General features: G+C 41.8%; 1 protein-coding gene across 1 annotated transcript in view; it reads right to left on the minus strand.

Moving 5' to 3' along the window:
* GABRG2 (gamma-aminobutyric acid type A receptor gamma2 subunit) overlaps positions 1–23,334 on the minus strand; it is a 200,349-nt gene that overhangs the window by 11,009 nt on the left and 166,006 nt on the right. Inside the window, exons 7-8 of the mRNA XM_029584016.1 lie at positions 14,747–14,899; positions 13,169–13,374 (exon numbers count right to left, since the gene is read on the minus strand). Coding sequence (XP_029439876.1) covers positions 13,169–13,374; positions 14,747–14,899 — 359 coding nt within the window. The remainder of the gene's footprint in view (positions 1–13,168; positions 13,375–14,746; positions 14,900–23,334) is intronic.

Consider the following 23,334-nt stretch of genomic DNA (forward strand, 5'->3'; position numbering starts at 1 on the left):
TAGGAACACATATTCATTCCTAACTGACCTTCAGTGACCTGGAAAGTGTTTATTTGTATCATTTTCAGTTAGTGCGCACTAAATCGAGTTAGTGCGCACTAACACGATTTAACGATTTTTAACGATAAATCGTTAGAATTTCTATTGTATCGTGTTCTATAACGATTTAAGACGATATAAACATTATCGGACGATAATTTTAATCGTTGAAAAACGATTCACATCCCTATTGCCTACCTGTAGAACAATGTATTAAATTTAAAATATTGGTGCTAGTTTTTAATGTAATTTGGAGGTCTGCTCCCTTTCCATGTTTCTATAAAGATAGTGTCTTTAGAATCTGTTGACAATGTATCATCCTTCTTGAACGCTTCATGCTATAAATTTATTAACTATTCCTTCGATAAAGCAGATCTGGTTAGTAAAAACCCAGACCTGTGCATTTTCTATTATAGGGCCCACTCTGTGGCATTCCCTGCCCGGTGACTTTTGTCACTGTGTGGCTTTTGTTCGTGTAACAAACTGCCCCACAGACATAGTCCTATAAATTACTGGACAGCAAAGACTGCTGTTGCCTTTTTAAATGTTGGCAGCTGTTCTTCCTTTAAGCAGTTACACACATGCTGTGAGGGAACTTAACACCAAGTGGCCTACGCAGTGGTAGCCAACTCTGCTCCTGAAGAATCTCAAACAGGTCTGGTTTCAGGCTGTGTACAATGAATATGTATACGAGACATTTGTATGCACTGCCTCCATTGCATGCAAATATATCTCATGCATATGCATTGTGGACTGCATTCTAAGCCCTGAAATGTAATGCTTGTCTAGGATCAGGTGTTAACTGTTTAACATGCACATTATTTCAAGGACTCGGCTAATAGGATACATTACTGATGAGGAAGATGGGGCTGTTAGAAGAGAGATGTTGTGAGAGGAGTGGTTTTGAAAGGGGGGGGGGGAAGAGAGAGAGAAAAAGAGAGTGGGTCAGAGAGAGTAAAGATACCAACACATACCTCAGCACTTAAAATTTGTTTCCATGTTTATGCATGGATCAGAAAATGTTTGTTTTAAACCAACAGTTCACCAATGACAACTGTTTTTCAAATATTGTTTTAGACTGCATAATATATAAGGCTAATTATTGTAGCTATTGCAAATAAAGGCCTATCCCAGAAGTTCTAAGTTGAACTGCACGTGTTCTCACTCTCTTCCATGGTTTCAGATGGCATGAACAGTCTGCAAGACAGGAGCTGCAGTGGAGACCAGGCTTCAGCAGCTGAGCCATAAATCCCTCGCAGAAGGCACTGAATGGTAACTAGGAGGCCTACTCATGAAAAAGGCTTTCCCGCTCAAAGAGAGATCTCGCTCCAGCGCTTTCACCTTGGATTCCTGGCCATCTGAGATGGCTGCTCCAACCTGGCATGGACATAGAAGATGTCGCAGAAGGTGGGAGTAGTTTCAGGGTGTAGGGCATATGGAGGCATTCTCAGTCACTTGAACTTGCTTTGCTAGTGTGTACGGCGATGAACATTGCCTTCATTATTTTGTTCTTATTCAGTCTAAAGACAACAATAGGCATCCTAGCATGAACAGCTAACAATGTACTGCTGCTGCCCCAATGCTATAGGGTGACTGCAGAGAGAGTATGGTCAGATGCCAATGTCTGGCTCAGATTTCCTTCTCTGGTGACAAAGGCTAAGGAACTTTCTGGTACCAGTCCTTCTCCTCCTTGGCAGACTTCAGACATACATACATTGGCTCAGTTTTTCCTCTCCTCTTTTGCACTCTGCACTGACAACCAGCCCTATGTGCTAGGCATATAGGCTTGCAATGGGGGCTGAGCAATGGGGACAATGGTGATACTATTTTTTGAGGCAGCCTCACATTATTTAGTACATAGATGCTATTGGCAAAGAGATGCTACAGTTTATTGGCTAGCATCCACTCTAAGGTCTACTTTTGTGGGAGAGAACAAACATTTAGTGCATGGGCCATTAAGTGGCATTTTTGCATGCATGGCAAATTTTGAACTCTCTCACACAAGTGCCTTAAACCTATCCAAGAAGATCGGAAAACTGACATCACATGCCCAGGACTGGAGTTTGAGTTTTATAAAGCAATCAGGCTTAGATGGAAATTAACTATTTTACAAGCATTTAGGTAATAAGCACTCGTCATATCACTCTATAATTGGAATTTTTACCAGCTGTTTGTGTATTGGGACAAGAAATAGAGATTTGAGAATGGTGTTATGGAAGGCTAAGGCTTTATGTAGGTTTGCTTTGCAATTAGTCTAACTAACATACACAGAGGGAGGATAACTTTCAAACAACTGCGTGTGGCAGCATATTTGGCCCTGCATAGTTTTATCATAGTATTTTATGAACATGGGCATATCACATACTTATATATTATAAAAAATCACATAGGTTTACTCTACAGCATACATGCTTATGTAGGCCAACATGTGAATGCACTGAAAATGTGTACCTTACTCACCTATTTTAAATATATACATGTTTATATTTTATGTGTGAAGGTAAATGAGGACTAACTAGCATGAGTTCCAATTTACACATGTAAGTCGGCCAATTTTAAAACATGTGAGCATCAAGGTAATTAACCGGTTTCTTAGTCCACCAGTTCGTCCAGTCCTTCTCCAGGTCATCATGAGCTTTCTGGTTCTTAGCCTGAACTCTGCCCAATCTTCCCAGTCAGCACTACACAATAAATGTTTAATATCACTTATACCAGATAATTAGCAAATGTAAAAATATGCAGTTGGAAAATGTACGTGTCTTCTAAATAGAAACCAAAGAGGGTAACTTTAAAGTGAATGCACCCAGATATGCCTACATGCATGTACTTTATATCATCCCCTCAAGCGCACAGGCATGATATAAAATACACCTAGCGAACATATGTGTGCTCCTAATGTTAAATATTTATTTATTTGTTTGTTTGCTTATTTATCGGTTTTTATATACCGTTGTTTGGAACAAGCCTTCACAGCGGTTTACAGACGTAACAACTTATTACATATAACAGAGCTAAAAAATTGAAAAATTGAAAACATTATAAGTGGGTTACAGACGTAACAGCTTATTACAAATAACAGAGCGCAGGATTGGAGAACATTATAATAGTATGGGGGGAGGGGAGAGGGAATGTTAAGTTAACTCAAGGAAATGTTATTTGCGTATTTTCCTTAGGACATGGCTTTCACACTCACAAGTAGGCACATTTTAAAACATGCACGTGTGAGGAAAATTCCCAGTTTTACCAATTAGTCCATTTGTGCCCAGTGCATCTCTAGGTCATGCAGACCCCTCTGGCACTCCCCTCCAGTTTACCCTGAGCCCTCACCCGGTCAGTTTTTGGCTATAAAGAGTTTTATCCTAATAAAGAGCAGAAGTAAATGTGCGCAGGCAGCAGCCCTGACATGCACTGCGTTTGCAGGTTATAAAATTGAGATTTATCCGCGTAAACGATGGTTCCACCCCTGACCGCCCCAGTCGGGCCCAATGTGCTCTTTTTTTGATATGAACAAAGTTTTTTGTGCGCTGGCATTTATGCGTGTATGTGCAATGTTTATAAAATAGCATCACTTTGAAAATTCACCTTTATCTGTGTAAGTATTGGCCTCAGTCCAGAAGGACATAAGACCGCCCTTTGTTTACATACATATATGTGTGTGTGCAAACATGAATATATATGCATATTTTCTACTTGCATAAAATATGGAATATGTGAGCAGTGGCTACTCAAGCGCATATATGCTAATTTTTACATGCATAATATTTTGAAAATTCACTTTTTAGTCTATAAACTTTGGTCCTGAAAGTTTTGCAAGTTTTAAATACTGATTTGTGTGCAATTTGCTAGACTATTATTTATTATTATTTAAATTCTTTTACTATACCGATACTCAAGATGAGGTCTTATCATACCGGTTTACAATAGAACAAGGGGAAACCAATTAACAACTATGTAGAAGGTAAAGTTACATTAAACAGGGAGCGAAAACATGGGAGATGGAAGACAGGAAAGATATTATAACGATAACAACTGGAAAGTGAAACAATAATCAACGAAAAACAATAGGGTAGCGAGGCATAAACATAATATATCCTGTGGAAGGTGGAGACAAGGGGAGGTAAGCAGTGGGGTGGTGGTGTCAGGGCAGGGACTGGAGCGGGGGGGAGGAGTTAGGGAAGGGGTCGGAGGGTGAGAGTCAATGTTGGTTGATAGATGTTACTTCAATGGTAGGCTTGTGTGAACAGCCAGGTTTTCAGTTTTTTTCTGAAGGAGAGATGGCATTGTTCCTGGCGTACATCTGGGGGGAGCGAATTGCAATGGAGCGGACCCGCTGTTAAAAGTGCTCGTTTATGAATAGAGTTGTGGATCGAGGATTTGTTAAGGGGGGCCTTGAGCGAACCTTTGTAGGCGGATCTGATCGGCCTTGCGGAAGTATGTAATTCGAGAGGGATGGCGAGTTGGAGTGTGGATTCCTGGTAGACGGATTTGTGGATGATAGTGAGAGCCTTGAAGAGTATTCTATATTGGATGGGTAGCCAGTGTAGGATTTTTAGGATTGGAGTGATATGGTCCTTACGACATGTGTTTGTAAGGATCCTGGCCACTGCGTTTTGCAGCATCTGTAGAGGTTTAGTAGAGGAGGTGGGGAGACCGAGTAATAGAGCATTGCAATAGTCGATCTTTGAAAACAGTATGGCTTGAAGCACTGAACGGAAATCCTGGAAGTGTAAGAGCGGTCTTAGTTGCTTCAAGACCTGTAGCTTAAAGAAGCATTCTTTGGTTGTATTGGTAATGAACTTTTTGAAATTCATTCTAGAGTCAAGGGTGGCCCCAAGGTCTCTAACCTGGCTTGCTAGTGGAGTAATTGTATTATTAGCGAAGAGGTTGTTATCGCTAGGGGAGATAACCAGGAGCTCTGTTTTGGACGTATTAAGGACCAGGTTGAGACTCGAGAGAAGAAGGTTGATGGCGTTTAAGCAGTTGTTCCAAAAATTTAGAGTAGAGGAGATGGGGTCCGAGATGGGGATTATGGATTTGCACATCGTCCGCGTATATAAAATGGGTGAGGTTGAGGCTATTGAGCAGCTGGCATAAAGGGAGTAGATAAATATTGAACAGGGTGGGGGAAAGTGAAGAACCCTGAGGTACTCCTTGTTTTGAAGGTATAGGGTGGGATTCTTTGTCATTTATTTTAACTTTGTAGTGCCTGTTGTTCAGAAACCATAGCAGTGCAGAGCCAGAGATGCCTATTTCAGTAAGACGGTTGATGAGGATAAAATGGTTTATCGTGTCGAACACCGCTGAAATATCGAGTAGGACTAGGAAGTAGGATTGTCCCTTGTCTAGGCCCATCAGGATGTTGTCCGTTAAAGAAAGAAGGAAGGATTCTGTGTTTAGGCGTTTCCTGAATCCGAATTGAGATGGGTAGAGAATATTGTGCGAGTCAAGGTAGTCTGTGAGTCGGATGTTGACAAGCTTTTCCATTAGCTTGGCTATAAAAGGTAAGTTTGCAATGGGGCGGAAATTTGCAGGGTTAGCTGGGTCCAGGTTGGGTTTTTTTAGTAAGGATTTCAGGGAAGCAATCTTTAAAGAGTCTGGGACAGATCCTTGATTGAGGGAGCAATTTATGATGTCAGCCAGAGGTTTAGCAATGGTGTTAGGAATGGTGAGAAGGAGTTTGGTCGGTATTTGGTCCAATGGGTGAGAAGAAGGCCGAGGGGAAGAGCAGGGTGAGACCCAGGCCGGAAGAGCAGGACGGCGGCTCAGGAGAGAAAGGGTGAGCCTGGAGCGGTTTCAGCCCTTTAAAGGGCTCTGGGGAGGCATCATGGCTTCCGGGGAGGGCTTACCGGTTCCCTTCGATTTTGCTTTCACTTCCTCCTGCGTCCGAATTCTAAGGCCTTTTTTAATTTTTTTTTCTTTTGTTTGCTATTGCCTCGGGGGCCTCGCGAGAGGCTGGTTTGAGGTCCACCTCCCCTGGCCCCGATAGGCCGACGCTGACCGCGCGGGAAGGGCCGACCCAGGCCGAGGGGAAGAGCAGGGGACGGCGACTCAGGAGAGAAAAAAGAGAGACTAAACCACTCAAGACAGAATAATGTTAATGTCAGGTTTCAAGGTGAACTTACTCTAAGGCTCTGCTTGAAAAGTTCCTTTGCCAAAGACACAGAATGGGAGAAAAGAGTTAATGATTCAGGCCCTAAGCAAATCAATACTTTTGAACAACAAAACTGACAAAATTGGTCATATTTACTTTCTTGACAAAATTATGAGCTCCTTTCCAATAGCAGATCATAAATGTCTGAAAAAAATAACTAAAGAAAGAATAAGGTCATGAAAAAGCAAAGGGTGAGCCTACAGTCAAAGTCAAAATAGGCAGACTGATGGGCAGACTAGGCAAGCTATAACGGCCTTTTTCTGCCATTATGTTTCTATGTAGTTAAACTGCTTTTATAAAGATACACGGAACACTTAAAAATGTGCTTATTATGAGGATAACTTTAAAACCTATGAAAATTTGCGTGCTCATTTAAATAATGTAAGAGAAAGGGCTATTTCCATTGGAGGGCCCCAACTGTGGAACTCCCTACCACAGGAACTAAGGATGGAATCAGACATTAAAATATTTGAAAAGGGTATTAAAACTTGGCTAGTCGAACAAGCCTTCCAAGATTTTAACTAAATGATTTTATACCCCTTTTAATATTTATATTTAGTTATCTTATTACTGTTCTTACTGTTCTGCATCTTTAACTGTTTAAATTTTTATTGTTAATTATTTTACTACTTTAATTGTTTTTATTTATTATGAAACTTTATATTTATTTCTTTCATTTTAATTTTGGAAATGCAAATATTTTTAAATGAATATTTGTTAACAAATGTAAACGGATGTGATATGTTCTCATGAAACATCGGTATATAAAAATAAAAAAATAAATAGTATTTTATAAACTGTGCAACGGGTTGCTGCACATTTCATAAGCTACTGTGTAGTTCAGCTCTGAAAGTGCACGCATATATTTCAATATGCGCCAATATTTGCAATGTATGTTTTACAAACATATGCAAATATATTTTATGAGCACAAAAAATATGTATGCACAAAACCCTGATTTATACTAGGACGTCCATATATATTAAAATGTGTGCATGCTTAAAATCACCAGTTAGCCAATATCTCGGCCAGTGCATCCAGTCTATTTCCAGTTCACCAAGACCCTCCTAGAACTTCACCCTGAACTCCGCACAAGAACCCGCAACAGTTTGCTGAACCTCTTTTAAAGAAAGAGATGCTTGTCACTGGCAAAATCCATGCCAGATTCACAGAAATCTGCAGTGGATCTGAACTGCATATGGTATAGATTTCCATGGATGTATCTAAGATTTCTGTGGATGTACATTTCATCTTGAGTTCCGCATGAAAAAAAAATCTGTTGAATTTTTCCCAGGGATCTTAGGAGATGAGTTTGACTAAGGCAAGTCTGCACATCCCTATAACACATCCCTGCAATTCTACAATCACAAAAATAAGGAAAAGGACTCAAATGAACCATCCTAACTTTTTCTTTTTTTACCCATTTCTCGGTGTTGCAGTTTAAGCAATCACATCCCTAACATGGTGCTTGTGACCTTTTTCTTGGTAGAATCTCACAAAGATTTGTTATTGCCTTGTCTTTCCTGATGTTCCCCTATCCAGGGACTAGCTAGGCCTGCCCCTACTTACTTTCTCGGATCTGAGTTCAGGCTTTCTCAGGCCCGTGTTGCTGAGGTAGTGTCAGTCTATAAGTTTATTTCTTCCCTGGGACCTTAAGAGAAACTATGTTATTACTGTTTAGAAAATTAAAATAGATTTTGAACACCTCCCCCCCCCCAAGGAGGAAAATACTCCCTGAAATATGTTTGAAAAGGTCTGCTGCAGATACAGAATAAACCTAACATAGTTTATTCCACTCAATAATACTTCTACACCTTATAAAGGGTGGAAAATGGAAACAGAAAGAGTGAAAAAGGAAGAACTTTGCCACAAAATATATTTCACATTTCAAAAAATAGGGCTAAGCAAAGTACATAGGAGGAAGAGGAATACTAATTTTCTCTCTCTGAATAACTATTTGTTTTCATTTTGATATGTATCTTTTCACTGGATTTTTAACAAACTAAGGGGGTCATTTTCTAAGGAGTTACCGCAGGAGATAAATTCGCAAATCGCGCTAACAGCCGTTAACGCGATTTGCGAATGCAAATTCTTAAGGTAGTATTCAGGGGGCGGAGCATATGTAAAGTTATCGTGTGCGGCGAAACAGCCGCAGTGGTAGCGCGGCCAATAGCTACAACCCTTTCATTCGCGATATGTTGTGCGCTACAGGCCGGTAAAGGGTTATCGTGGGTCACGATATTCCCAGACAGCCTGTTTCAGTATCCTGGAGAGAGAGAGAGAGAGAGAGAGAGAGAAAGAGAGAGAGAGACTTGCTATTATATCTACTCCCTAGACAGGTATTTGTATCCCTATGAGAGGCTCACCTAGTAACTCGAGGTGGGGATTAGGTATGAGTGTAGGGGGTTGGAGGCCACTTTCACATTCCACATGAGACGTACAAACAGAACAGTGGTCACTTGTGAAGATTTGATGGCCTTCGGAGTGAGGAAACTCACCCCAAGATGAGATTTGGGCAATGTTCTCTCAAACTAGCTTGATGGACACTACCTGGGCAACAACAAGCTAGGTTGAGAGAACGTTGCCCAAATCTCATCTTGGAGTGAGTTTCCTCACTCCAAAGGCCATCAAATCTTCACAAGTGACCACTGTTCTGTTCGTACGTCTCATGTGGAATGTGAAAGTGGCCCCCAACCCCCTACACTCATACCTAATCCCCACCTCGAGTTACTAGGTGAGCCTCTCATAGGGATACAAATACCTGTCTAGGGAGTAGATATAATAGCAAGTCTCTCTCTCTCTCCCTCTCTCTCTCCCCCTCTCCCCCCGCCTGCAGGATACTGAAACAGGCTGTCTATTTCTCTACCAGGACAGCCATGCAAATGGTGTATGTAGTTTCTACAAAGTTTTTGGGAAAAACTTTAACCATACATCACTGAGGCATAGATAAAAGCTTTGCAAATTCACGTTGGCAAAGCTATTTCTGCACATAGTTTTACACTGTGTTTGCAATCAGTGAGCAGCTTTGAATAATTTTGCATTACAACAATTCATTAACTATGAATTCACATTAAGTTTTACAAGAGTAAAACTAAGCATGACATTTTGCAATTTGTAAAGCAACTAGCTACATTTTTCATGCTGAAATGGCAAATAGTGTGTGCTATCGCAAATAACACCTTGAGAATACTCAGAAAGATAGCTTATAAATGCTGTTAAAGAACATGCATTATTTGCATTTTAGCATGTAAAGTGGTATTTGTAAAATTTTGTTCTGTTTAGTACATCTGCCTCCTAGGAAGGTAGAAAAGGCCAAACCATCCTCCCCTCAATTCCCCACCCCCACTCCAACAAAAAGCAAACCAACTTGGTATGCCTGAACTGTTAAACATCTCATGCAATAAGGCAAATAGTAATTTTGCTGATAAAACCACAAAACATAAGCAATAGGGATTTGCAGAGGGGAAAATTCTGTTTCAGTACAATTCTGTTATGTTTATTGTTTTTATTTTTTGTACACTGCACTGGTCTGATTTCTGGAGTGCAGTATATAAGGTTTTATAAATAAATAAAAAATAATTTATTCATTTTGCAGGTCACAATCATTCAGTTGGTTCTTTTCAAACAAAAAAATTACCTGTTTTATTTGTTCATTCATTTCCCATTTAAGTCAATGAGGGAAGCAATGCAGTCTATTTTGGGTTCCCAAATTGTGGTTTTCTAAATATTTCTAATGAAACTTGTGGAAGACGTCATCAAAAGAGTGAAAGCACTCCAACTCATCAACTGAATCAAAAGTGGCATGAATATACCAAGGACCACAATGGGTCAAACCCACTATCAGCAGTGGCAGGAATTCTCCTAGACACCATCAGAGCAGAGCAGCAACAAGCATGGCCAGAACATGTTAAAGCTCCAAAAGTGGGACAAAGGACACCAACAATAGTGGCATGAAACCCCAAGGCTGCACAAGAAGAGAAAACTTTCACCAAGTGTGGCATGAACAGCACAAGGCACCATGAAGGAGGAAGAAAGCATTGATAAAGATCATAGCAGCTGAAAGAGTGGCATGAAGACCCCAAAGCATTATAAGAGGTGCAAAGCAGCCATCCATAGTGGCAAAAACACCCCAGGCCCTAAATGAGGGGCAAAGGGCACCAACAAAAATGGTAAAAAGCCCTAGGCAGGAAGAAGTCAGAAGAAATTCCTGGACGAGGCCTGATGTCATTTCTATATGGCATCATTAGGGGAAGGGATTGTCTGTTCAGACTTGGACTTTCCATTTGCTGTGTCTAATCTCATACGTCTCAGTATTATCTGCCTCCCCCACCTCCTCACTAGAGGTGACAAATTATCTTCAGCGACTAGCTGTTCAATATCCTGTGATTCAGGGAATCTTGGACACAGTTTTTCTGAATCAGTTTTTGCAAATACTGCCTCCATTACCTAAGAAACAGTAATAATAGAGGAGCATGGTCCTGGTTCTGGGTACTGAATTTTTGCAGCCCCCCATCTTTTACTATAATATAATCCATTAAAGTTAAATACTGGATAAGACTAATAGTCATAAGAACGATAAGGGAAAGGAATTTGAAGAAAATGTCCAAGAGGCATGAAACTGTTAAAAATAATTGAAAAAGTCATAAACCATCAGTTTACCAGGACAAGACCAAGAGTCAGCAAGTACTGTAAGGGAAGTGTAAGGAACTGTGTATGCATGATCCCCTCTTGCCATGACACAGCCTTGGTGGTAGAGTCCTGAGACCCTTGCCAGCAGTGGGTGAGCGAGTCTTGGCACAGGCTAGATTATGACTGAGTCCAAAAATCTATACAAAGACCAGGCAAGGACAAGGCTGATGGCTTGAAAGAAAGTTGAGGCTGAATCATAATGGAAGACTGCAGCAGAGCCACAGGCAAAGACTGAAGCAAAGCTGAAGGCTGAGAAGATGGAACCAGGCATAAGCTGAAGGCAGGAACCTGGTTGAAGGGCTTGAGCAAATCAGAAGACTGGAAACAGAAGGAGCAGGTACTAGGAGACCTTCTTGCTGAGGCAACAAATCCAAGTCCAGGCAGGCTAAGTAGTCTTGAGCATGTGACATGACCATCGGGGTGGGTACCCGACCCTCCTGTTAACATGAGCTGAATCATGCATACCAGTGCACACACACGCCCTAAGTGTCTGTTCACCAGATCCTAATGTGACATACATCAGAGTGTCTAATAGAAGCTCCCTGCCGCACAGTGAACATCCGCCACTGAGGCATCTGGGAAGGTAGCTGGATTCAAACAGGAAGGAAAAGGAATTTTGAAAGAACCTTAAAGACAACTGGAGCAGAGATGGAACCATTCAAAAGTACCAGAAGTGTCTTGGTGCTGCAGCAGATGTAACTGCAGCAGTGGCACTAAATATTAAAATCGCAAATTGTAGGTGCAGAGTAATGCAGCAAGAAGAGTGGCACTGCTTAGCAAGCAGAGTTGTGACTCTTTGTAGTGGCACACACTGGCTACTGGTTGGCCATCTTATGTAGTATACTACAGTTCCACAGTATAATACTACACCCAGCAACTCTCACAGTGTGTGCAAAAATGTCCCTCATACGCTGTATATGTGCACTGATTCTTTGTGCACACTTTCAGCCTGTGAGGCAGGGAAGATATAGACAAGGCTTAGAATGATGTTCACTGCAATCTGCTTCTGAAGTTAATAGTAGGTGCTACAAGACAGCATAATACAGATTGAGACAGAAAGAGAGAATGTCATCAATCCTCCCTCCCCAAAGCATATAGTGTGGGTCAGATATTGCAAACAGCATACCGACATCAAAACCCCAGGGTGCAGAGTGCAGGTGGGGATATTCCAAACAGCACTGGTATCAAAACTGGTATCGCAAACCGCATAGAGGAATCAAACCCGCCAAGGCCCTGTATTTGAGCCAATACCACTGCCTTCTTTTTGAAAGCTTGGCTTTTCTTCCCCTCTAACTTCTGAATGCACAACCTCTCTGTAAAATTTAACAGAGCAAATGGAGTTTCTCTGTACATGCTCAGACTTTTCAGTGGGAGGACATCAGCATCACTTAAACCAGATGTGATAGCTATAGGCTACTTAAAAAAAAAAAAGCTTCCTCTTTTGGTCCTCCATCCTGCCTTTTCCCTTAGGTCTCCCACCTGACTTCTATGTCAGAGGCAAGGGTGTGTTGCTAAAGTTACCCATTAGTCTCTGCAGCTTTCTGACTAGAGCAGTTTTCAATGGGAAGCATAAATGAATGAAATTCAAATTTTTGTTTAAACTCATGGGCACACTTCATTCATTTTGAAGGTCCAGAAATGAAACAAAAATGGTCTCATTCTTTTCATTTTACCAATTTGTTTCAAACAAATGTATATCCCCATAAACATTGCTGAATAAATGAAAGGGGCTTTAAACTATTGACTTTATTACTTAAATCTGCAGCTCGGGAGGTATATGTGGCCCTCTAGGTCCATCAGTAGGGCTTTTTAAAAATAATGAGCACACAATTTACAACACAGAATAAAATGATGTTTAAAAGTGTTTTAATATAAAAATGGGGCCAAGTGGGACTTTTGTTCAATACTTATTGCGGCTCTCTGAGTGCAGCTGTTGGCTACTGCCTTACAAATGTCAATCAGCACATCAATACATAGTTACCAGAAAATGAAAGTTCCTAATGATTGACGTGGTTTCTAGGGCTATCAATGCACAAGGCATCAATTGCATGGACCCTGAAACTAAGAAATCAATTACTAGACTCCCAGACATCTTTAATGGGTCACTTACTCATTTATGTGCCTGGATAAGCTCATGTCATTCTTTTCCTTTTTTTTTTTTTTTTAGAGGAAAAACTAGCAGAAAATCTCAGGCAGAAACTCGAAATCAAATGTTCACTTGAAAACAGTGTTGAAATCTGCTGCCAAAAGGAGGATATTTTGCAGCCTTGATTATGAAACAGTACTTACTGGATTTTTCTTCTTTTTTTCTTTCTCTTTGCTTGGCTTTCTGTTGCTCACAAAATAGTGCAGAGTCCCATATTCCATCAAGGCAGCAAAAACAAAAATAAAGCAAACGGAGACAAACAAGTCCATCGCAGTCACGTAGGAGACCTTGGGGAGAGACTTACGAGCAATGGTACTGAGTGTGGTCATCGTCAAAACAGTTGTAATGCCTGGAGGGAAAACAGGATTGACAAGGATGAATGGCAACTGAATTCATAACATGTACAATTTAAACAACAGTTCCCCACTTTCCAACGAATGTACCTAACTCCATGGTACATTGAGATACTAAGTCATTCTTCTCTTCCATCTCCCCCTTCCTATGCAGTCTGAGTCCTAGAGAATATGTAAAATAGAAATATGAAAAGACCTGACAGGAACAGAATAACCCCTCACGATGTCATGAATAAGGATAAGTAAACTTTCGATCTTCTTAGCACCCTTCTCTCTCACATCTGTATTCTTCCATCTATCAGACAAAAGCTTTCCTTTTTGTCTTTTCAAATCTCTCCTTCTCTCAAGACCTCTGTGCCTCTGAATTCATCATATTCATGCTGCCTCCACTTACCTGTTACAAATTACTTTAAATGTGCCCCCATCCTCCCCACCTAGCCTTCCAGTCTTCCACCCTGCACTCCAGTCTCCCCAGCAAACGATCCTGTTTTCACCTCACTCTTTCAACTGGTCCTCTCTCAATTCTCGGTACTATTTTGCCCTTATTTTCTCAATGTCCTTACACTGTACCTCAAGCAACTCCAAATTTCAAAGTTATCCCACCTTGCCCCTCTGATCCACCCTATCAACCCAAATTCCTCTTTTGTACCTCTGGAGTCTCCCTTCCTTCCACATTCTCCTCACTGCATTTTGTCAGCAATACCTCTCCAGCCTCATCTGCCATCTACAAATCCAACACATTCTGTCTTGACTTCTATTGAAGAGAAACTTAAGTCATGCAAACCTTTTTTGCTATAAACCACATTTCAACAGATACAAAGCACTAAGTCACATCTTTACAGGTAAAAAAAAAATAAATAGGCCAATACAGGTCCAGGTAAAAGCTGAGTGTCTCAAAGTGCTAATAAGTAGGGGTTTTACAATATTTTTTGTTCCCTTAGGAATGCCTCATGCTATCATTCTTTTAACATTCTTCTTCCCACTATATCCCTTGTACCTCCAAAATGTAATGAACTGTGTTTCCTTGCTACTAGATCATTATTCTCCAGTCTATCTGACTCTCTCTCTCTTTTTTTCCTCTGGGCTTATATCCCTGGGATATAAGAGCAAAATGCTTCCCTTCCATTACTAATGCTCTCTTCCATATTGGGCACCATCGCAGCTGTCTGCACAGCAAGACACAATGCCTATCCCACTTCTATTTTCACCAGTTTCTACAATTTGCCTGGCCTCCAATATAACTTATTCATTCTGCAGTTTATGAATCTATAGCAAACACCAAAGTTCATAACTGACAGAACTTCTCTGAGCCCAACAAGAGGTCAACAACCCATATCAAAGTAGGTACTAAAAAAATGAATGGTTTACCCAAAGACGTTCTGGCTGGAACAGCATCTTTGTTTATCCAGAAGGACACCCAGGACAAGACAACAATGAGAGTGCAGGGAATGTAGGTTTGAATTGTAAAATATCCCATCCTCCTGCTCAGATCAAAGTAGACTGACATTACCACATAATCTCCTGGGGAATAAAACAAAAGGAATGTCTTAAGCACTGAAATATTAGCTATAAAAATAACAGTAGCTCTATCTAGAATTATTAAATTTGATAGGGATATGCCTTTGTTAAAAGCAAATGGTAAAAATGCAGTGAATGAGGCCATTTTCAGTTTGTTCTATTTGGAATGAACTAAAAATGGCCTCCCATGAAAATACCCCATCATTTTTTGGTATCTGTTTTTATGACACAAAATAAATTAAAGGGCCAGCCACACAACATAATAACTCTGCTCGCACTTGAGTCAGGCACTAAAGTGACATCTCTTCTGACTGCTCTCTCTATGTGATTGGCGCCATTTTTAAAAGTCAAGTCTCAGGCAAGAGTGAGTTAGTTTCACTCCTGCCATTTTCCTTCCTTTTATCCAGATCTGCAGGAAGGGAGTAAGTGAGGGCCAGGGAGTGAGGTCCTTCATTGTCCTGATTTTTTCATTAAATATTCTTTACAATGTTAATCCAAACTGCATGTGTCAACTTCTTCCAGGTCCCATACAGACAACTTACTGCATATCTTCACAAACAAAATTTATGATGTCCAAAATTTATGATGTCCCACAACTGAAAAAAATAGGAAATTGACCAGTGTGTACTTATCTTATTTTCTAATAAGGTAGTGAAATATCTCGTTTTTATCAAACCACTTCCAGTTCATAGAAGTTCCTTTAAACAGAAAAGTTCCTGACAATGATCTGTTTCACAATTTGAAAACTATTTATGTTTCAGCACCTGGCCACTTAGACAAGGCAAGGCTTGGATATTTAGACTGGGGCAAGACCTGAATACTTAGACAAGGCAAGGCTTGGAAAATTGGAAACCAACAGTGCTTCCATGGGGCAGACACCAAGGGCACACTTAGTGCTGGTCCTATCAGATAATTGTAGGGGCATGTCTGATTCTCCCAAGAAACAGGACATATATATTAGAACTCCCGGGAAAACCAACAGCCTTTGCAGCCTGATGTTAGGTTCATGGTTTAGATATACCAGGGTTGCAAGGTCAAACTGTGTAGACCCTGTCAGAATGCTCTCCCCACACTCCTCACCATGGGCAGCCTCCAGACATCCCCAAAGTCCACAGGGGTCCCAGACCCAATTTAGAGAGGCACAGCCTTGAGCAACCATGAGTTCAAGAACAGGAACTTGGATTGACGAGATATCTGACATAGAATTTGCTGATGCAAAGGCAGACACTGGAGCTCTGATAACAGATCTTACGCCATTGGTGCAGAAACAGGAACTTGGAGGAAGAGGCGACACAGAGTTCACCAGTGTGGAGGCAGGCATTGGAGCTATGGTAACAGCTGGTTCTGATCTCACTGATGCAGGAACAGTCTTGGCTTGGCTGTCCTACAGCTTACTGGAATTCTAGTAAAATTGTCTTGTTTCCTAGGAGAGTCAGACATGCCCCGGCAGTCATCCAACTAGACCAGCATTGGGTGTTCTCTTTATTCCCAGCAGTATATAAAGTATGCTCAGAAGGCACACAGTGTTGGTTCAACAGCCATCTTGGTATCTGTCCTGTAGAGGTTTCCTAATTTTCAAGCCTTGTTCTAATCTGTTTTCAAGATTCCTGCACTTATATTTGTGTGCAGCACTTCTGCACATAAAGCTTCCTGACTCATAGTTCATTCCCCAGTGTCCTGCTTGTGTTCAGTTCCAGTGTTCCTGTTCTGTGTGCCTCTCCTGGTGATTCTCCAGCTCCTGACCTTGCCATTGTGTCTCTACCCTGGCTCTCCACAAAGCATCTTCCCTTGTACCTGATCCTTTTGGAAATAGGGTCATGTCTACTGCCTCTCCTTAGCTTACATTTGCCTGCCGCCTGCTCTGTACCTCAAAGATGAATTCTTCATGTCTGGAAGGATACTCGCAACACAAAGCTTCTTCTGAGGATTCTTCACAAGTGTGCTGTAACCTGGTTTACTTTCCTAGGTGTTTGTAGATGCTCCTCCCCTTGACCCCGGGTTACCTTTCGTAAATCTTGAAATAACGTATTTAATTTAATACCCTTGTAAGGCTTCTCTTTTCCAGCTGAACCAGCTTCCAAGTTTCTAGGTCCTTGTTATTATGTAACTTTTGGCTTCTCTGCTTTGTCTCCGCTAATTATAAAAAAAGTTGTTCCTTATGTTACGTTATGTTATACTGATTTACCCCTGTTCGATGTAAACCGACCTGATAGGGTATTCAACCTTGAAGGCCGGTATAGAAAAATGTTAAATAAATAAATAAATAAAATAGGTGCTCTGTTCTTGTAGATGATTGTGACTGCTTCACTCAGCTCAGACACTGTGGGTACTATGAGGGCTACTGTGTCCAGTCAGGAGATCATGAGCATCATGGCCTTGCTTATCAGAAATGACAGTTTGATGGAGTTTCTCAAAGTGAAGGCAAAAAACAACAAAGGGACAACCTTATACCGTGGAAAGATTTTATTGATATATTCTATTAGAGAGCCCGACTCCGGTCGAGTTTTGCCAAATGAGGCTGCATCAGGGGCTCAAGTTCCATTTAGTGATTATGAAACTACATAAACATTCTTTTCATGTAGTAACAAGGATGTCAAGCATTGACCTTAGTTTTGCGAGCCACTCACTCTGCTTTATAAGCGTAGTATGTCAGTCTGGATACTGAATTTTTGACGTCCCCGATTGGGAATGTGTAAACAATTACTTCCAAGATAGAAATTCACCCAAGGCAGAATTCACTGCTTGAAGTACATCAAAGTGATCCTTTCTTCAAAGTGATCGAGTGTTTGTGCTCTGGCCACCTCAGCTTGTGACAATCTGGTGATTCTTCCTACCTTGTCTGCTTTGTACTCATTCCTCTGGGGTGACCCAATTCTTTTATTACCAGTAGTTTGAGATTCCTCTGCCCCCGATGACATGGCACTCTCAGATACAGCTCCCCGTTGAGGGAATCCTTCCATGAAGTTCCCAAGACCCCTCCCCCCGCCATATGAGTCAATGCAAGTGGATACAACTCACTTGTGGGAACTGGGCTTAGGGAAGGAAATGGTTCCTGCAGTGGGGGGGGGGAGGTGTTTCCTCATAGACACTGGGTGAGGAGTTCAGGCTAGGAGGGTCTGGGCACCCTAAAAGACCTGCATCTTCTTCTTCTCACTCTCCCAGTTGCAAGCATACATGTGTACAAGTATTGACCAATGTCTCCAGGGAGACAGGTTGATTTACCCAAGCTAACTCATCCTTAATTTCTTCACGTAATTCCAAGCAGAACTGGTGCCAGATGGCTTGCTCTTTCCATTTGGTGTCTCCTTATAGCAGATGGAACTTGGTTGCTTAAGACAGAACCGAAGCTGTGCCTTATTTTAGCTGTAGGAGCCTCTGTTCTGCAGAGCTTTTCTGCTAGGAATCTGCAAACATTTACTTAAACTCATCATAAAATCTCTCCCGGGTAAACTCCAGATTTTGTTCTATGAGTTCAAAAAGATTCCAGTGTAGTGGTCTGGCAAAAAATTACCACTGGAAAAAGCAATTTAAAAATCCCTTTGAACACACAAGTACTTTTTTTTTCTTCCTTCTTCTGGCTGCTTCCTTGTAGCAACTCCAGCCAGTATGAGCTGGGAGCAGAATAAAAGGGGATCTGGTAGGGATGTACATTTGTTTTCAATGAATGTGTAATCTGCATGGATCTGCAAAATGAATAGCAATCTCTCCAAAAATGAAACATATCATTAGTTGGAAGAGAGAGAGAGACTAGCTATAATGCCCTCGTACTAGGTAGGTATTTATACCCCTATATGATATGAGGCCCATCTAGTTACTCCAGGTGAAGTGTAGGGGTTAGGGGCTATTTTGACATGCAGAGTGTGATGTACGAACTGAACAGTGCATTCTTGTGAAGATTTGATGACCTTCGGAGTGAGGAAACTCACCCAAAGATGAGATTTGTGCAATGTTCTCTAAACCTAGCTTGATGTTGCCCAGGTAGAGAGTCCATACGCAGAGTGGAGGAGTAGCCTAGTGGTTAGAGCAGTGGGCTATAAACCAGAAGATCAGGGTTTGAGTCCCACTGTCGCTCCTTGTAACTTTGGGCAAGTCACTTTACCCTCCATTGCCTCAGGTACAAACTTAGATTATAAGCCCTCTGGGGATAGGGAATCTGCTATGAAAAGTGGAATCTAAATAAAAAAATATATTTATAGTAAAGGAACTGGTGGAAAATTGTTGTTTCTGGTAGGCTAGGCACATTTTATAACCTTTTGGTGAGTACACTAGGACATTATTGGTGTTTCTGGTAATTACAGACATTATACAACCATTTTTTATTATAGAAACAAACCATTAAGCTCATTAAAACGGGCAAGGTGTGCCGGACAGAGCTGTCTATTCCGTGCAGTCACAGCTGCTCATGGGCCCGTTAAAATGGGCGAGATGTTCATGGCATGTCAGTCAGAGCTCTCTTCCACACAGTCGGAGCTGCTCCCTTCTGTGCATTCGCGGCGCAGGCGTGGCACGTCTGTGAAAGCTGTCTCATCCGCGCAAGTGCACACGTAGGTGAGAGCTGCTCTCTACTGTGCATTTGTGGCACATCAGTCACTGCTCAATTATATAGCTGATGATTAGGTAAGGGGTGCTTTTGGGAGGCTTGGAATGCATTATGGGTATTTCCATTATTTCCTATGGAAAAAACAGTCTTGACTTACAACCAACTTGAGTTACAACCAGTCCTCTGGAATCAATTGAGTTTGTAAGTCAAGGGTCCACTGTATTTCTACCTTAAGCAAGCATAGCAAACAGTGCACTTTCTTCTTGGGTTCTATCTGAGAAGGTTGTTTGCTAGACTACCTCCGCTCTGCCATCCTGTCTTGCCCCTATCAAAACCACAGGGACCAAGCTACCTCCGCTCTGCCATCCTGTCTTGCACCTATCAACTTTCTGCCACTCTGCCTTGCTGCCATACACCAGATTCTACTCTTTGTGGTGTTCTTTACACTATCATGGTTCCTCAGTGGTTTTTTCTGACACCCTTTCTGCTTGCTATGTTCCCTTTCATTGTGCTGTAGGATGTTGATGCCACTTGCTTGCCACTTTGCCTGTCATGCTGCCTTCGAGGGTTCATGCAACTATTATCGGTGCTCTCTTTTGAAGCTGTGGTGTGTTTTTGACACTCTCGCTCTGCTTTGCACTTCTGTTAAAGCACTCTTGCCACTCCTAGTACCCCTTTGCCCCTTTACAGTGCCTTAGGCTATTCATGCCACTTTGCCACAGTCTAAGTACCTTGGACCTCTTTTCTCGTTGTGATGATTGCTCCCCAGAAGTTTCATCAGAATTGATAAGAAAACACTAATTCTGCAGCCAAAAATACTTCCCCCATTGACTTTAATGGCAAAACGAAAAACGAATGAAACTAATAAACAAATTGGTTTTCTCCCCTATGAAACTAATGAAACAAATTTGGGTCCCAGCAAATCAAAAAATGAAATGAAACAAATGTTTTCCTTCTGCACATCCCTAGGATCTGGCAACCTTTTCAGGATGTGAACTCTCCTAGGCACAGATGACCCAGTTCTCCGTTGAGCTTGAAATAAAATACAAACATTCATTTACAAGACACAGGTGTCTTTACAAGACATCTTGAACCAGGTCCAATCAGAGGTGTAGCTAGGGTCTCCGGCTCCCGGGGGCCAATTTATGTTTATTTATTTAAATCGTATATTTGCAACTTCTTTGCAAAAAAGCATTCAGTGTTACCTCCTCTGCGGGGGACCCTCACTTTTCCTCGCCCTTTCATCCACCAGCGCACCACCACATGGGGCCTCTTTACTGGGGAGGGATGGGATCCCCGCCAGCGCATCACCACAGGGCGTCACCATACAAGGTGAGTTCTAACTTTTCTGCAGCCCTGTGCAAACACGAACTGGGCTGGCTCCTCCTCATTCTGTTTTTTTTTTTTAAACATTTAATTTGTATTCTTTAATTAATTGGAGCCAGTGCAAGGGTATTAAGCACCCTAAGTGAATCTTACAGCGTTGTGCCCAGCCTTCCCCTACCAAGGACCATCCAATGCTTTTTACTTATAGCAACATTAATCTGGGTTTAAGCATATCCCTGACTCGATTAGCAGGTGGTTACAGCATATGTGTTTGTTTATACACACACACACACACACACACACATATATATGTTATGTACTCTGTATCTAAAATAAATAAATGTGGATAGAGTTACAAGCTCCATCCTGGTATTCCCTTAAATTATCCTCTTTCTACATGCACACTTTTCTGTGCGACTACAAGTATGCACATACTCCTGCTGTTCTGAAAATGCGCTCACTGCGTACTCAGAGTCCATTCAGCCTAGGCAGGCTAAAGAAAAGCAGAGGCTTCTGGGGATTTCCTTCTCCATGTTGGTTTTCTATTCAGGCATACTTCTCATTTCCCTCTTGTGCCACTTACAAATGGCAAAGTGGCACACCCAAGTACCAGAGGTGAAGACAGAACGGTGGAAAGTGATTATGGCAAATGGGCTACATGTGTAAACTAACAACTAACCTTGTGTGTGTTGTTATCCCTCTAGATCCCCCCTAAAGTAAATGAGACTCATAGGCAGACACACACTCTCTAATTGATAAATAATAACAGCATAACTAAGTTTCACTAGGTAGCCATTAGCTCTATAGTGGAGCTGCAAGAATGGCTTCATTATAAAGAAAAGAAACCTTATGATAATAAGACTACACAGGCTACTTGCACATGTATACGCCAATTGTACATGCACAACCCCTCTTATGTCTTTGAAAATGACTATCTTAAAGTGCACAAAATGGTATTAGTCTGTGCTCAATGGTTGGTTTTAGTGCTCACGAAAACCATTTAGGGACAATTTTCAAATATCTGTGGCTAGCTGCAAATTTCAAGGGTACTTTTGCAGAAGGACTTTGCACCATTTCTCAAAAGGAAAGAGTGCGTCTACATTTCCTATTGAAAATTGCCAAGGGAAATTGTACCCACAGAGATTTGCATCTGTTTTTTTTCTGTGGGTGCTTTTCCCTGTATATAGTTTTGAAAATGCAAAACTACATGCATTCAGGGCTAGGACAAGGGATTTAGGTGCTCTGGCACAACCTTCAATCTTGCGCCCTCCTCCTTACACACCTACCTAGCAGCAGCAGCTCGAGCACGGCATCCACCTCTCCCTCTGCCAAGTTCTGTATCCCCTTCTCTTTGCCTCCTGTCCACCGTGCCCAACAACTGTTCTCTCTAATCCCCCCTGTCCAGCTCTCTTCCTTTCTTACCCCCTCCAGCATCCTCCTCTTTCACCCCTTCCCTCCCTGCTCAGCAGAGCAGCGTCCCCACAATCTCTTGGCCCCATTTAAACAGTGTCCAACATCGTTTCTCTCTCCTCTTCCACCTGACCAGAATCCTTTCTCTCTCTTTCTCAAACCCTACACTTACCAAGCACTTTTCTCACCCATCCAGCACCTTCTCTCTCTCCAAAATTTCCCCACCCGCCCAGCTTCCTGTCTGTCTCTCCCCCCACACCCCCACATCGCCCTGGAATCTATGCCCTTGTTTCTTGTGGTGCTCTGCCTTAAAAGTGGGCAGGCAGCACCTGGAATATTTTGTGCTCCCCCCCCCCCCCCAAAAAAAAAAAAAAGACCCCCAGCTTGTTTGCCTAATGGGAGAAGTGGTCCTGCATGTATTCCACGCGCTCTCCCTGTCTCCAGGGCTATCTCCTCTCAATGAAAGTAAAAGCACATGAGGTCCAGAATGCAAGTACCTTACTCACAGGTAGGCTGGGCAATGTTCACAGCCCTTTACCTTGATGTAAATGCCTTTTAATCATTTCTCACAGTGCTCACTGAAATGAAGCAAAAGGAAATTTCATCTGTTTTTTCTTTAGTTTTATATAAAACAAGTTCAAGGGCGCACAGTTAGCTGCTGAGCAGTTCGGCAAGTTAGCCGGGATATTGGGTGGTGTAGCAGCGCTAGCTTAAAGTTATCCATATAAGTTTATGCGGTTAACTTTAGGACAGCCCTGTGGCCAGACCAGAGTGAGCCAAATAAATTATCCAGCTAACTCGACTCCTCCCCAATTTACCCATTCCCTGCCCCTGACTTATCCAGCTAAAGTCACTGATCCAGCTAAGTGATGCTCACTCACCATAGCTGGATATTCAGCAGTGCCACTTAGCTGGATAAATCTATCAGGCAACCAGGCTCCTAGTGGTTTCTGGGTTATTTTCAAATGGAAGCACATCATTACTAGCAACCAAGTGAAGAATGCTCATTAGCATGCATGAAATGAGTTGTAATCTCAGGGCCATTCTCATGTAAAAGTGTCCACATTATTCACAAGCAGAATCATAGTTTGTATGTAATCTTTTAAAAGTGAACGCCTCAACCCGGGAACAAAAAAAGATGAGGGCATGTGAATTGCCTTGC

Source organism: Rhinatrema bivittatum, chromosome 18, assembly GCF_901001135.1.
Source record: "Rhinatrema bivittatum chromosome 18, aRhiBiv1.1, whole genome shotgun sequence".
In the NCBI taxonomy this organism is placed as follows: domain Eukaryota; kingdom Metazoa; phylum Chordata; class Amphibia; order Gymnophiona; family Rhinatrematidae; genus Rhinatrema; species Rhinatrema bivittatum.